The 15,028-nt window shown below is 35.9% G+C and overlaps 1 protein-coding gene across 4 annotated transcripts in view; it reads right to left on the bottom strand.

The window, feature by feature from the left end:
- The window catches only part of NCKAP5 (NCK associated protein 5), a 666,974-nt gene that overhangs the window by 171,637 nt on the left and 480,309 nt on the right, over positions 1 to 15,028 (bottom strand). For all 4 annotated transcript variants that reach the window (XM_087920337.1, XM_087920334.1, XM_087920335.1 and 1 more), the window contains 3 exons: positions 12,018 to 12,086; positions 7,939 to 7,977; positions 373 to 492 (listed from right to left, as the gene is read on the bottom strand). In XM_087920337.1, coding sequence (XP_087776463.1) covers positions 373 to 492; positions 7,939 to 7,977; positions 12,018 to 12,086 — 228 coding nt within the window. The remainder of the gene's footprint in view (positions 1 to 372; positions 493 to 7,938; positions 7,978 to 12,017; positions 12,087 to 15,028) is intronic.

The raw sequence follows: 15,028 nt of genomic DNA, 5'->3' as shown, positions 1-15,028 counted from the left end.
AACCATAACAGGGTCCGGCAACTCAAGCATTAAGAAGTGGTTGCTTAGTGAAACTGTGCTTATGACCTACCTTCATCTTTCCTTTGCTTTATAGTCTTGGATTGTTGTAAAGTTAGTTTTTCATCATAGTCATAACTCTAAATTGCAAATGGACACTAAACATGGAAGTCCTAGGCAAGAACTATCTGGATTGTCCATTTCAAATGCCATACAGCAGCTTTCAAATACCATGTTCTTGTAACTTACTGTATCTATAAAATGTCATTTTTTCTTACTGGCTTCACCACTAACTATCCATTCTTTAGGCAATTTCAATCAGGATAAAACTATTAATATATTTGAACACAAGCATTTATTTACAAATAAGTTTACCTGAAACAGTACGCTAGATGTTGGTTTCATTCTTTGCTGGAATAGCACATTTAGTGTTTGGTTTTGTTGTTCCAGGTCAAAAACTCTTGTTTTTAACTTCAAGCATTCCTCTCTCAAATCCTAGAGCAAGAAAGAAAATGGCATAAGTAACAACAAGATAACATCTGACCTCAAAAAATATGTCAATACGTCAGTACACTTCATATAAGATATAATCTTTGAAATACACACACACACACACGGTATGTATGTATGTATGTATGTATAGATGGATGGATAGAGAGAGAGAGAGAAACAGACAGACAGACAGAGACAGGTAGGTAGATAGATAGATAGGTAGATAGGCAGGCAGGCAGACCTTTTGGATGAATGTATAGATAGGTAGGTAGGTAAGTAGATTGGTAGGTAGGTAGATCTATATTGGTAGGTAGGTAGGTAGACAGAAAGACAGGTAGGCAGGTTGGTAGGTAGGCAGGAAGGCAGGCAGACAGACAGACATTTTGGATGGATGGATGGATGGATGGATAGACAGACAGACAGACAGACAGATAGATAGATAGTTTCAGCACTAGTATATCTAAATAATGTTTAAAATGTGACTTTCTGAAACATAAAAGTTTTAAACTTACACTTAAACTTGCACTCTTTACTCACTATTTTACTTACTTCTATCTTTGCTTCATCTATCCTAAACTAATCCCAGTTGTTCAAGGATATTTTTGCCAGGTGAGTGTATTTAACTATTTTGATAATTTCTGCTATGGTTATACTCACAATAATAAATACAATAAAATATAGATTATTATATGCTAAATTATTACTTCCCCATAAAAAACAGTGGTCTAAAAGTATTCTTATATAGTGCTGAGTGTTGGAGAAAGATGAGCAAAATAAGTTTGTATTTCATCCCAAGTAAAAATGGTAAAAGCAAACCAATGGCAGGTGAAAAGAAGATAAAAGCTACACTGAGCAGAGGTAGCTATATTTGACATGAGAACATTATACAGTTTCTCTTAACCTCAGTGTTATAAATCAACCAGCACTGGCATCATATCTATCCCTTCTGCATTGATGCCTCCCTGTGAAACTTTAAATCTTCAGTGAAGAATATTAGTTCTCTTAATATTCCAATGAAATCTGAAAAATTATAGTCCACAAAAGCCAGAAGATATACAAGCAAGTCAATGAATCATTCTCCCGCCCGCTTACCTCCCTCACCTTTGATGTGGGGCCAGGACAATATAGGACACAGACTATGGGAACAATTTATGTTTCCCATGGATGTGGGGTTATTTTAATATTTCTAGGAAACCTGTGGTGGAATGAGATAAAGTAAGAGGAATTTTGCTGAAATTGTTAGTTCTGGCTAAATAGCGCCAAAAATGAAGATTCAAATGCATATAGTTATTCTTTTTATTCAGTGTTTATTCTTTCTGAATTCTTTCTATATTCTATTTTCAAGAATGGCTATCTGTAAGCATGTTGGATAATAGGTGTACAGGAAAAGGACTCAGCTAAAATGGAGGAGTGAATGGGAGAATGCCTGTATTTTTGTAAGTAAAATGGTGTGTTTGTGCGTGAGACAAAGAAGGGGAGAGGGAGACACAGCTTACCACTTGGTGTCTGCATGGACATATTCACAGAATTGTCTTACCATAATAGAGAAATGGCTTGCTATTGCTTCTTTTAGAGATATTTTCACTTCCTACTCTATTCCACAATCATGGGATTTACAGGTGGTCTCCTAACCAAAGGCCAAACAGGTCCAATCTTGCTTGTTTTTTTTTTTTTTTAAACAGATATTATCATCATTTATGTAGAAGGTTTTAAACCATTGTCAAGCATCAGCAACATGAACAAGCAAAGAATGTTGTTGCTCTATATATGGCATGTAAATGTCGTAAACTTGAAAAGAGACACATTGCTTATCTTTCTATAGTTTATTTTTGGAAGCATGCATGACCGAAAAGAACAAGGTTTAGCTCCCTCTGTGTGTGTTTATTAACAATATTAGCGAGATATTAGAAGCACATAAGCCAGCGGAAGCTACAGATTAGAATGTGGAGGAGTCTGAAATAACCCGAGTGTTTGTCTTCTCTTGTGCTGTGTCAAAGCCAGACTGATTGGGGGGTGGGGAGGGGAAATAACACAATTCTGTTAAGAGATAGCCAGAAAAAATATAGCTTAGCTTTAATTCAAAGTTAATATTGAATGAACTAAGAAATCATTTTGCCTGCACACATTACGAGGACAGTGCTTATTTAAAATACCCCTAAGGCTAACCAAGTTATATATTCTCTGCCTACTAAAGTGACAAGGAGGCAATGATATTTTATTTGAAGTGCAGCACAATTCTAAATCCTTTAATTCAGCAAATAGATGCTCTGGTAATAACTGCATCAACTCAGGCCTCACACAGAGAACTATTATAGGTATTCCGTTTAAGCAAGCAAAAGCACTAATGCCACTTCTTAAGGAGTTTCTAACAAATAAGATACGAAGAAGCTAGCGGCGAAAATTAAGATTGAAAACCACAGACTTCAAAAGGAATAAATGCTTTATGAGACCTGGGAATTCAGACGAACTTAAACTGAGCAACACTACCCAACAAAACCTAGATGTTGACATTACCTGTTCCTAGATTTAAACTTAAATTCAAATTTGACTGGCTAGATCAGTGTTTCTCAACTTTGGCAACATCATGATGTCCGGGTAGTCCTCTACTTATGAGTACAATTGAGCCCAGAATTTCTGTTACCGAGGGAGACCTTTGTGAAGTGAATTTTGTCCCATGTTATGACTTTTCTGGCTACAGTTGTTAAGTGAATCACTGCAGTTGTTAAGTCATTAACATGGTTGTTAAGTGAATCTGGTTTCCCCATTTATTTTGTTTGTCAGAAGGGTGCAAAAGATGATCACATGACTCTAGGACATTGCAACAGTCATAAATACATGCCAGCTGCCAAGTGTACGAATTTTGACCAAGGGGATATCACAATGGCTGTAAGTGTGGAAAATTATCCTAAGACACTTTTTTCAGTGTCATTGTAACTTCGAATGGGCACTAAACGAACTGTTTTAAGGCAGGGACTACCTATATGGACTTCAATGGTCAGAACTGAACTATGTAAAATTAGAAGTCTAGATATCTTAAATCACACCACCCCTTTGTACAGTAAAAACAGTGTTTCTCCTCTATAATAACCCCATGAGTAGATTTGGCTAAGAGAAACTAGTCAAAGTCTAGTTCAAACCCCAGAGTCACTAAACCACATGGACTCAAAAAATTGCATTGCTTGCAAATGTATGAATGAGGGGACTTGGTGCTCTCTGAGCTTGGCTATTTTGTTGCTGATGTTTCATTACCCAAACTAGGTTAACATCATAAGTGCACTGATGATGTTACCTATTCTGGGTAATGAAAGGTCTGCAAGGAAACAACCAAGCTCAGAGGACCTCTCATTTCAACCCTGTGCTACAAATGTTCTTCTTTAAATCTATATATTTCCTTCTCAAAATTGAGTTCACTAAAGGAATTCTTACAGCAAACAGTCACCCAATGTGCTTATTTTAAACTATGAATTTAATCTCGAGCATTCAATAACCTTGACAAATCTCCCAAGTTTTTTTTCTCTCAGTTGATAAGATCTTGTTTTAAGAAAAACCAGAAAGTCCAGTTGCCTCTTGAAAATGCACTTTGGGACAACCATGACCTGGATGACTGAGAATCTCCATAGACAATAATTTGATATAATTTTAGGCTATTTATACTTCATTCCTTAAACCATTATTAAATTAAATTTAATTGATTTAAATAATTAAAAACACTATCAAAAGTATCCCTTCAAGGACCATTGAAATTTCATAGTATAATACACATGATCAGTGTTCCTGCATGGTGTTATTCTTCGTGAGAGTTCTTCAGATTCCTTCTGTATTTATAAAGCCCCTCTGAGGTATCATCTCTTGGTGACATGACTTTGTTCTGTCTTGTGTAATGTAGTAGAAGACTTATCTGTTTACTGGATCTTACTTGGATTAGTATAGGAGTCATTTGTGATTGACCCCCAAAGCAGAATTTCCTATTTACTGTACAGTTTTGCCTTCTTGTCCTTTTGTATAAATGCTCTCAGTCCAGATAGCATTAAAAGGGCTGTAAGAGTTAACATTCATTAACATTTAGAATGCTTTGTGTTTCCCCTTCAAGATATTAAATTAGCTAGTGCTACTCAGCCAAGGCTGTGTATCTGTCAAATTTTGTCAATATCAAGCAAATCACTCCATTAAATGCATTTTAATCTATATTCATGGTTCACTCACAGAGACTCCTTAGAACCTGTGCCTCTTGCATCTTCCGATAATGACAAAAAGAGCAGTAATGGGGAAAATTTTAATCCTAAAGGTGCTATAATTATATTATAAGAATATTATCTCTGCTTACTTCACTGTTTTTTTGTTTTGGTTTCTTTGTAGTTTTGAAAAAGGAAGGATGATATATTTTAAGTAAGATAATGCTATATTGAGAAGAACACAATCACAAACACACCTTCACAGAAAGTGTTGTTATGTTGTAAAATGCTAATCTGGTTCTTGTAGACCCCTGAATTCAGGATTTGTACAGCAGATGCTAATGGAATATATTTTTGATTTACTCCAGGGACTCGTTCATTTGTTTCCTTAATGTTTCATAGATACTGTGGAGTTAAAACAAGAAAGTCTCTTTTAATTCCATAATATCTATGAAACATTAAGGAAATAACTGAATCACTGTGAGAACTGTGTAAAACCCCTTACTCAAAATCCCACATCCTCTTGAATGCTTAGTGTGAGTGCATCCCACATTTCCTGAAAGCACATGGAGGCATTTACTGATAACACTTTCATTGACACACCTGCCACGTGCAGTTTTGAAAAGGGCTGATTATTTCTGTGCTTTGAGAAGTCGATCTGGACAGGTTTTCTACCATGCACCCCCCAAATAGATTTCTACTGTCCTAATAACCACGGCCATAGAGTTCAAGAGGTGCAACCACATAGCTTTTTGGGGGGGAGTGTTTCCAGAAAAAAATAATTAAAAAGCAAAAGTGTTATTCCAAATCCAAAACTGCTAAAAGAGGGAGGGAGGGAGGGAAGGAAGGAAGGAAGGAGGAAGGAAGGAAAGAAGGAAGGTATAGATGTGATAAAGTCTAAATAGAATATTATTTGTTTATTTATTTATAGTGAATTATCTCCATCATTCAGCCAATGGCTAAAAAATAGTAAATGCAGAAATATTAATCATTTCATGAGAAATTGGGTTGATTACTGGCAAACCATTTAGACAGTATAGATGAAATATCCTACAAATGAAGCTGAACTCATGGTGATTAAAGCCATATAGTTTCTTGGCAAGTGTAAAGAAATTATTTGTCCCCGGCCTTCTTCCAGGATATTTCTCCCAGTCTTGCTTGTAAAGCAGTTGATTTTCCATCTAAATACTAATTAGCTCAAACCTTGCTTAGCGTCCTGAAATTAGCTATGCGCTGCCTTCTAGTTGAGTATTTAGGGAACACAGGTTGGTTTCAACTCAACCACAAAGGGACAGGATAATCAGAGTTAAGCAGTGCAAATGTTAAGTGAGGCATCATGTGATTGCACCCAATTTTTCTGTGGTTAATAGGTGGAGACATCACATGACCCTGACTTGCTACCTTCCCTGCCAACTTTTCCGTTGATGTTGCTTGTTGGAAGCTGGCTGAAAAAGTCGCAAATGGCAGTCACATTACCCTTGGACACGGCTACCACTGTAAATATGCAATGGTTGCCAAGCACCTATATCAGAATCATGTGACCATGAGGATGCTGCGCTGGTCATAAACTCAAGGAGCAAGCATAACATTTTTCAGTGCAGTCATAACTTAGAATGGCCACTAAAGAAATGGTCACACAGCGACAACTACTTTTACCTAGGTTTGCATCATATGTTCCAAATAAAAAACAATAACTTGCCATCAGCTCCCTGAAAATATGATATACAAGAAAAATACATCACTCTTTTTTCAAATTGTGAGCCAAGAAACCATCACTGGACACACAATCTCCTTGTCAAACTGCAACCACCATTCCCTCTGCAATCTTTCAATTATGCCAATACACTAATAGGAGCTCTAAAACATATTGCTGCACATAGAAATAGCAATAGTCCTTAGACTTATATACCACTTCACGGTGCTTTACAGCCCTCTCTAAACAGTTTGCAGAGTCAACCTATTACCCCCAACAATCTGGGTCCTCATTTTACTGACCTCAGAAGGATGGAAGGCTGAGTCAACCTTGAACCTGATGAGACTCGAACTGCTGGCAGTCAGCAGAATTAGCCTGCAACGCTGAGTTCTAACCAACATGCCACCATAGCTCTTTATAGATTCACATGGGAACAGAACTGAGTGGACTAAAATTGGGTGGAAGATTAAGCTATAACATTCAAAACTAGGGAAGAGAACATTTTCAAGGAAAAAAAAACAAGGAAGTCCAGCTGCCTTTTGGAAAAAGCACCTTTGGGACAACCATGGCCTGGATAATTAAGAATCTCCATAGAGAAATGGCAAGGTCCTCTCTTCTAGAAGAATAAGCTCAGTCTTGTTATTGGGTAAGAAATTCCAGGTAAAGGTGGATCAAAGTTTTGGCAGGCAAAGGAAAGTCTCCCTTTTTCCTATTATGGGCAAAAAAGAAATAAACCCACACTGCAAATGTGGTTTTATGCTGCCTCTCATGCCACCACTGTTTGCTTTGAATTTTAACCCTAGAGCAGTGTTTCTCAAACTTCACAACTTCAAGATGTGCGGACTTCAGAACTCCCCAACCATCATGGGTTACACTTGCCAAGTCTTAAAGTTGGCAAGTCTGAAAAGCACTGCCCTAGAGCATATCGTGCTATAGAAAAATGAGCTTCAATATCATACATAAATAGTAACTAAAACACAGTACATACAAAAAAGACTACACACATATAAGCTGGGAGAAAGGTGAGAAGATTCAACTAATATTTTACAGCAGCTCCAACCAAATTGGCTATCTCCAAGGTGCAATATAAGAAAACTAAAAAACAGTTGTATGTCTCACTACAATGTGTAGGGATTTGGCTGTCTGTAGCCCTAAGTATAAATGAATATGTTAAGCAAAGCAATCAGTGGTTCCAAATCTGAAAGAATGGTATCACCTAGTATATAAAAAATGGGGTCATATTTTAATGCTATATATTACCAGTGATAAATTTATTTAATGTTATACTCCCAAATATGGATGAGATTTCCGGTCCAGCTTAACTTGAAGTAATCTTGTAAGTTAAGTCTGCTCAATTGCAAAGAGCATTCTGCATCCTCTGCAGGATTTTATCAGCAGCAAGACACTGATTTTGGATTGGTTGAAATAAATTCTTAATCTTTATTCAATGGCCTCAGAAGGATAATCAAAGGGATTCCCAGGGATTCAATGCAATATATCATCATGTTCAATTTACTGGACAAAAAAGGTTGATAATTTTAGTAAAGTGTTTTTTTTACACCACAGAGAAAATAAATGACTTACCTTCTGAGTAAGCAGCGCTTGTACAACCTGGTTGGCTACCTATAGAAGAAATAAATCATAGCTGAGAATTATTTTTCATAATTAGGAAAAAAAATCCTCCTAACTTCCATAGAAATTGAGATTCTACTTTTTTAAAAATTTCAAAACTTGGTAGTTTTTTAAATGACCCCTCAACACAACATTTTTTACCCTGCAAAGTGAAAGGGGTAGAACCAATTCAGACCAGGGGTCAAATTATATATAAGTAAATTGCTTTAAATGAAGGAAGAAATAAGCATTTCTGTCCTCCATATGGAAAAGGCAGCCCTGAATGTACCAAAAAGGGGAAAGAAAAAAAAATAGACCATATGCTCATGACAGCTAGGTGGCATTGCATGCTCCAGAAAATTAAAATACCTACAGCTCAGTCAGAGTAGAATTTTACCATACCTTTTTATATTGACTTAAATCAAATAACAACTGATTTATAGAACTATATATAGAATTAATTTTACTTAATTCTTTACTCATCTACTAGGATCATTTTATTAAAAAATGCTTCCTATTTATCATTAAATTTAAAATCCAAAATCAAATATAGAAGTCTACCACATATTTTTATTATGTGATTCATATTTTAATGAGCAATATGCTACCATTTTTTTGTCACGAAGCCTTGTGTTTTATGTAAATTTTACTATTTTGAAGAAAGTGATTTTTTTTAGAAATGAGATGTCCCTTTCTTTCACTAATTTGATTTTAAAATTTTGTTTCATGTGAATTAGAATTTAAGATAGGAATTCAACCTTTTTCCAAATACTTATATTTTTACAGAAGTCAAAAGCTTGAAATGATTCATGTTCTCATAAAATGACTGATTTCCTTTCCTATCATTTCCAAAACTGTTCTCTAACCTAAGGCACCACAGACAGCAAAGGTCAAATAAAATAGCTATCTCTATGATTTAATACAAGACACAGATTAAAACTGTAGTCAGAACTCACAAGGGTATAACTATAACTTTTTAGATAAGAGTGGCATTGAAGAAATATGCTATATTGGAGGTTTCAAAATCTAAAAAATAAGCAATTAATATTCTAAATTTTGGATGTTCTGTAACGGGCCTATATATTCACTAAAACAACTGCATACTAACAGTGATATAATCAGAGAAGAGAGGGATTAAATACTACAGGAATTCTACAAACTTTAATAAACCAAGTGTTTGAAACGAAGATGCTCAAGATATTGGGAAGATGATATATGGATGGTTTTATTTATAGAATCACTGAATAATTACCTAATACCAACAAGATGGAGCATTAAACAGTATATGCCAACAAATATATTACTACAAATGTCACAAAACATTATGTAGCATGTGCTTAAGACAGGTTGTTAATACCTTAAAATAAAATAAATGCTTTTTATTTTTTTTTCATGGTAATTTCCTGAATTTGAGCTTCTTGTTTATTTCTTTATTATTGACAGAGAGGGGGGCGGGGGGGAGAAGAAAAGAAGACAATAAGGGAGGAAGGTTTCCGGTGTTGTCATTTCCCACAAGAAATTCAATGGGAAACCCAGTAGGAAGTTAGAAATTGTTGCAGTTCCCACTGATTTTCAGCCATGTCTGTGATAATTCTATTTTCTTTTTAGGTCAGGAAATATCTCTGAAACAATGACCCAACAGGTCAAGGGTTGTCTAGTTAATAAACAAAACTCATTATTAAGTAAAACAAATGAAGTGCTGTTTACACTATAGTTGAATTAAAGTACATGATGTATTTTTCCTTGGAGGAAATAACAGATTTACAATTAATTTGAAAACAATTGTTCCTTCTTAAAAAGAATAATGTTAGTCCTTTTTAAAGAAATAATAATTTTATTTATTTATTAGCTTTTTATCCCGCCTTTCTTACTTTATAAGAAACTCAAGGTAGTGAAAAAATGTAATACTCCTCCTTTTTACCCACAATGGGATGTATCCAGCGATTCTGAAAAAAAAGATAAACCTGATCTTCCCTTTCTTATTTCTTATCTCAGGTCACATTTTGGTTGTGTCTTCTTCCCTCTTACTTCTTTCATGTCGAGGGCTGTCCAGCATTTGTCCTCTGGTTACCTTATACCAGAGGTGTGAGAGTTGTGGCATCATATAGTCATCATGTGATATATCATGACTTTTTTTCCCTTCGCTAACATGAGGGTGGGCGTGGCTAGCATGTGACACATTCGGCCCATGGGCCATGAGTTTGACACCCCTGCCTTATATTATTTAGGCTAAACCTAATTTTAATATATATAACAAGTGTTTAAAAAACATATTCCTTTTCATCTACAGTACAAAGAGGTTAGCTTGGGCAATACTATTCTTAGCCATGCAGGTAAAATAACCAGTCTTAAAGTTTATGTCTTAATGGCTCTATTTAATTTCATTATCCAATTATCAATTATCAATTTTGATAGTGATAATTGCATGCTAAATAATTTTTAGGGATTGCAAATTGTTGGATTGTATCTTTTTAACCCTGTTCTGTTTTCATAATTTTATTATGTGAAGATCAAAGTTCAATTTTTCATTTGGCTTCTTTGTTACACTCCTCTAAAATGGTGTCATCATAATGACTTTCACCATTATCAGGCAAAAAGCTCTGTGGCGATTTGCTTACCACTATACACCTTCCAAACTATACCACTTACCAAACAATATCCAAATCTTCTTTGTCAGTATCATTTCTGAATAATTATATTTTTTTCCCAAGGCCACCACAAGGAAAAGAATATATATGGTCATTTTATCTGGCTAACATAATCTCCTCTATTTACTTCAAAACTGCTTATCTTCTATGATTTGTAATCTTCTCAGTTGCCACACTTCCTTGGACCATCCCAGACAAATGGCTCTCCAAGCTCTGTTTAAAAACCTCTAGGCATGGAGCTTTGGCGACTCCAGAAGGCAAACTGTAGTTTTCATGGTCATGAAATTCCTCCTTAATTCATACCTAGAGGTTTTCAAACAAAGTTTGGAGAACCATTTGTCTGGGATAGTCCAAGGAATCCTGTATTGGGCAGTAGAATGGACTAAAACAGTGGTCACCAACCAGTGAGCCGGGGACCACTGGTGGTCTGTGAGAAAATTTTGGTGGTCCGCACAGAAATGTCACTCCCTAAGTACCCCCCAAAGCAATTAATCCAGCTGCAGGGGAACATAAGGCTGAGCTGCCCACATGGGAACACAAGGCTTGTGTTGCTTGCATTGCAAACAACACAAGGTAGTGAGGGGAGTGGGGGAAAGGGAAGAACTTGCTCCAATTGCCCCATGCACCTGGCCTGGCCACTGGGCTACTTCTTTCTGCTTTTTTCTTCTTCTGCTTTTGGCTGCACACAAGGAAAGCAGCAAAAGCCTTTCTTCCTTTCCCACAAACTCCACCAGAAATGAGTTTCTGGGACCCTGCAAGGCATTCTGCTCCAAGAGGCTGTGCCAGTGTGACCAGTCTCATGAAGACTCATTTCTGGCGAAATCTGAGGAAAAAAAGAAAGACCTCTGCTGCTTTTCCCCTGGGAACAGAGCTGCAGATGGTATCCTACAATCCCAAATGATTGATTGGTAGGAAAACGGGGTAGGGACTTTTCCTGCAAACTTTTTTGGGGATCTTCCGAGGGTTTCTGGTCCGCGGGATTCAAAATTATGAGTTTGGTGGTCCCTGAGGTCCAAAAGGTTGGTGAACCCTGGACTAGAGGACCCAAGAGTCCCTTCCAACCCCATGATTTTACCATTCTAAGGCAGGAGCTTTATTACTTCATATTCTTTAGTTCATGGATAGACAAAGATCCCCCAATTAGTAGAGAAGATATTGTTGACCTTGATGCCTGGAGAACTTTTGTTATTTCAAAACAGGATGCAGCAAAATCTGTGCGAAAATCAAACTAACTATGATGGCTCCTTTGCAATAATTCTTGTTAACTTAAGAAATTTGCTACTAAGTAAAATGAAACTATGAGAATTAGATTATGATTCAGAATAGTTGTCTGAAAGGCCAGCTATATAAATATTTTAAATAAACCAATAAAATAATAGGAGACCAACATTTCATCCATCTCACCTCATCAAGACATCTTTCATATTGCTCTCTCTGATTTTTATTTTCCATAGCCAGTGCGGAATTCTCTGCCTGAAAGACACACAAGCACACACATACAAACAAACAAAAATATAAATTAATTAGTGGATATAGTGAAAAAAATGACAATTTTATTATATAGCTAGTCCTCGACAGTTCATTTAGTAACTGTTCAACGATTACAACAGCATTGAAAAAAGTGACTTATGACTGTTTTTTAAACTTACAACCATTGTACCAACCCCTCCCCCCAAGGTCATGTGATCAAAATTTGGACAATATTTGAAAGCCAATGGGGAAGCCAGATTCACTTAACAACCATGTTATTAATTTAACAACTGCAGTAATTCACTTAACAACTGTGGAAAAAAATGTTGTAAAATGGGGCAAAATTCACTTTAAATGCTTTGCTTAACAACAGAAATTTTGGACTCAATTGAGGTCGTAAGTCGAGAACTATCTATATTGTACATGTAATCTCGTAATCTTATAACCATGTAGGATAAATACTCAGTTATTTACAATCTAGTGTAAACTTTGAATTTTTTTTAAAAAAAACCCTCCAAATATATGTTATTGTTCTGAAATAACACAAATTTGTTAACTTTATGAAATCACATGCACAATTTAGGAGAGCCAGACATATCTCTGTAATATCTTCTTGACAGATACTGAAAACGGCCTTTAGTAAAAAATATTGCAGTGGATATTTGATATATCAATTTTCTTTTATTCAAGCCTTCCAAAGTTTAGTGCTAGGAAACCATGAGTCAAGGGAATTGTCTTCCCTCTCTAAATCAGAAAGCTTAGTTTAATATTAACAGATTTACATCTACAATAATAAAAACTGATTTCCTTTTATCATTCAGACATCGTAGCACTAATGGCTAGGGCAGTCATATTTTCATTTTCATTGTTTTATTTTTTTTTTTGGTTCTTGCAAAACCAATGAAAGCATCATGCATTTCTCTTACTTACTATATCCATAATATTTTGTTCAGAATAATAGCAGAACAGGTATATAAGCTTTTTTCATTAAACAACAACAAAGAAACTCATGACTATAAAACTAAATTAATCAGTACTACAGCAGTAGAGGTGGTTTACTTCAACAGTAATTCCATGTAATCGTTGCATCTGGACACTATAAGACCAAGGCAAGCCCCCCACCCCCAGAAAAAAAAAGCAGAAATCTTTTTCTGGCATTGGAAATGCCAGGTCAAGGCTGAGGGGTGAAACAACCGTGATCACTTCTCTATCATGGTGAGAGTGGTGTTATTTCTGAAATACAAAAAGCTTCTCTGAAGGAAACCCAAGAATACAGGGAAAATCCCATTCTGGTCCCTATAAGTGAACTTTTAATAAAAAATGGTGGTGGTGCGGGGAATGGCTCTGTTCAGAATTCATTCAATACATTTACGTACCACCTTTTCTCTAAGAGCCAAAGGTGGAATCAGATTCTGTCCTACAACTACTAGGCCATCTCTCCACACATCAATTATGTGAGGTAGGCGGGTCGCTCATTTGTCCTTGCAAAGTCTCTTAGTTCATTTCATAGCTGAAGCTGGAATTGAAACTGGATCAGAGGTGATATTCAGCCGGTTCGGACCGGTTCTACCAAACTGGTAGTAATGATTCTGCACAGTTTGGAGAACTGACAAATCGCACATGCTCATATTTTCGGCGAACCGTTGGTGAAATTGTTTGAAACCCACCACTGAACTGGATCTTCCTGATAGCTATTCCAACATATTAACCACTATCTGACATGTATGGAGGGTGCCCATCTGACTAATTAAGCATTAGCAGCGAATAAGACAGCTTCTAGTAAATAAAATGTTCCATAAAATACTGAAATATAGAAATAGAAAAATCCTCCAGCTCTGGGTGTTACATCTCATTCCCTCTTTTTATCAGTTTTCTATTATTTCCTTTTCTCATCAATCTTCTTTATTTCCTTCAACAAACATTAAGCCAGCATTTCCAATATAGAGTGACTCCTTAAGTGACCAAAAGTTGCCACAACCTTTATATGGTAAAAAGTTAAATAATTATCTACAATTCTGAATAGCAAGTTGTTTATAAATTCAAAATAAGAACAGTGAGTTTCTTAGATGGAAAAGTTTGGACACTTTTATAACGTTTTTATTTTTTTACTTTTGAAAAAATAATAGCTCCCAAACATTTCCCATAGTTAATTTTCATTTTATTTTATGTAGTTATTTCACTATTTCTATTCTTGCTTTTGGACATTTTTTCACCACTTTTTCTTTCAGAATTCTTTTAGTTCAGAAATATTTATAGGTCTCATTGCATGCATTGCATGTTTTCAATCATATTCAAGTCTGGGGATTATGCATGCCATTACAAAACATTTATCTTTCTTTTCTGGTTGATCTGAATGAATGTTTCAGATGTCTTGCTGAAACATCCAATCACTGCTCAGCTTTACACTTTTTACTAATTACTTGGATACAAAATTTTCTTCCAAATCAATTCTGATTCACTGAAACATAATTTGATCTCCTGTTACATTCACCTGTGCATATACAACATTATATAAACAATTCAATTAACAATCCAATATCCTATCCATGTTCACATGCCATGTGATTACTACTCAAAATGGCCCCACCCATTACTTCCAAGGACTTTCAGCAGGCACTTTCTGCAGACATGGCTTAGATGGGGACCTTTCATCTGGGATATACAATATTCAAATAACTTGCCTCCAAGCTACACGTTGATATGCACCCAAAAAACAGCTGGCAGTCAATGCAATTACCACAATATTAGAGCTTTGTGGCAATACTAGGCAGATCTGACTAGCACATGGATAGCCATATCCTTCGTTCGACGTTCTGTTTCTGGAAGGTTGTTAAGAAAAGCCCCACTTAGAGTGCTTTATAGTAGTTAATCCATGACATGGCAAGTTCATGAGTCACTGTTGCTAGCACTTTCTGTTCCCCCAAAATCACAAATTGCATAAAAAC

Source organism: Pseudonaja textilis, chromosome 1 (genome assembly GCF_049901715.1).
Source record: "Pseudonaja textilis isolate UNSWEBS1 chromosome 1, rPseTex1.2, whole genome shotgun sequence".
Lineage (NCBI taxonomy): Eukaryota > Metazoa > Chordata > Lepidosauria > Squamata > Elapidae > Pseudonaja > Pseudonaja textilis.
Note: the sequence above shows the minus strand (reverse complement) of the source record. Positions and strands in the feature narration are given on the sequence as shown.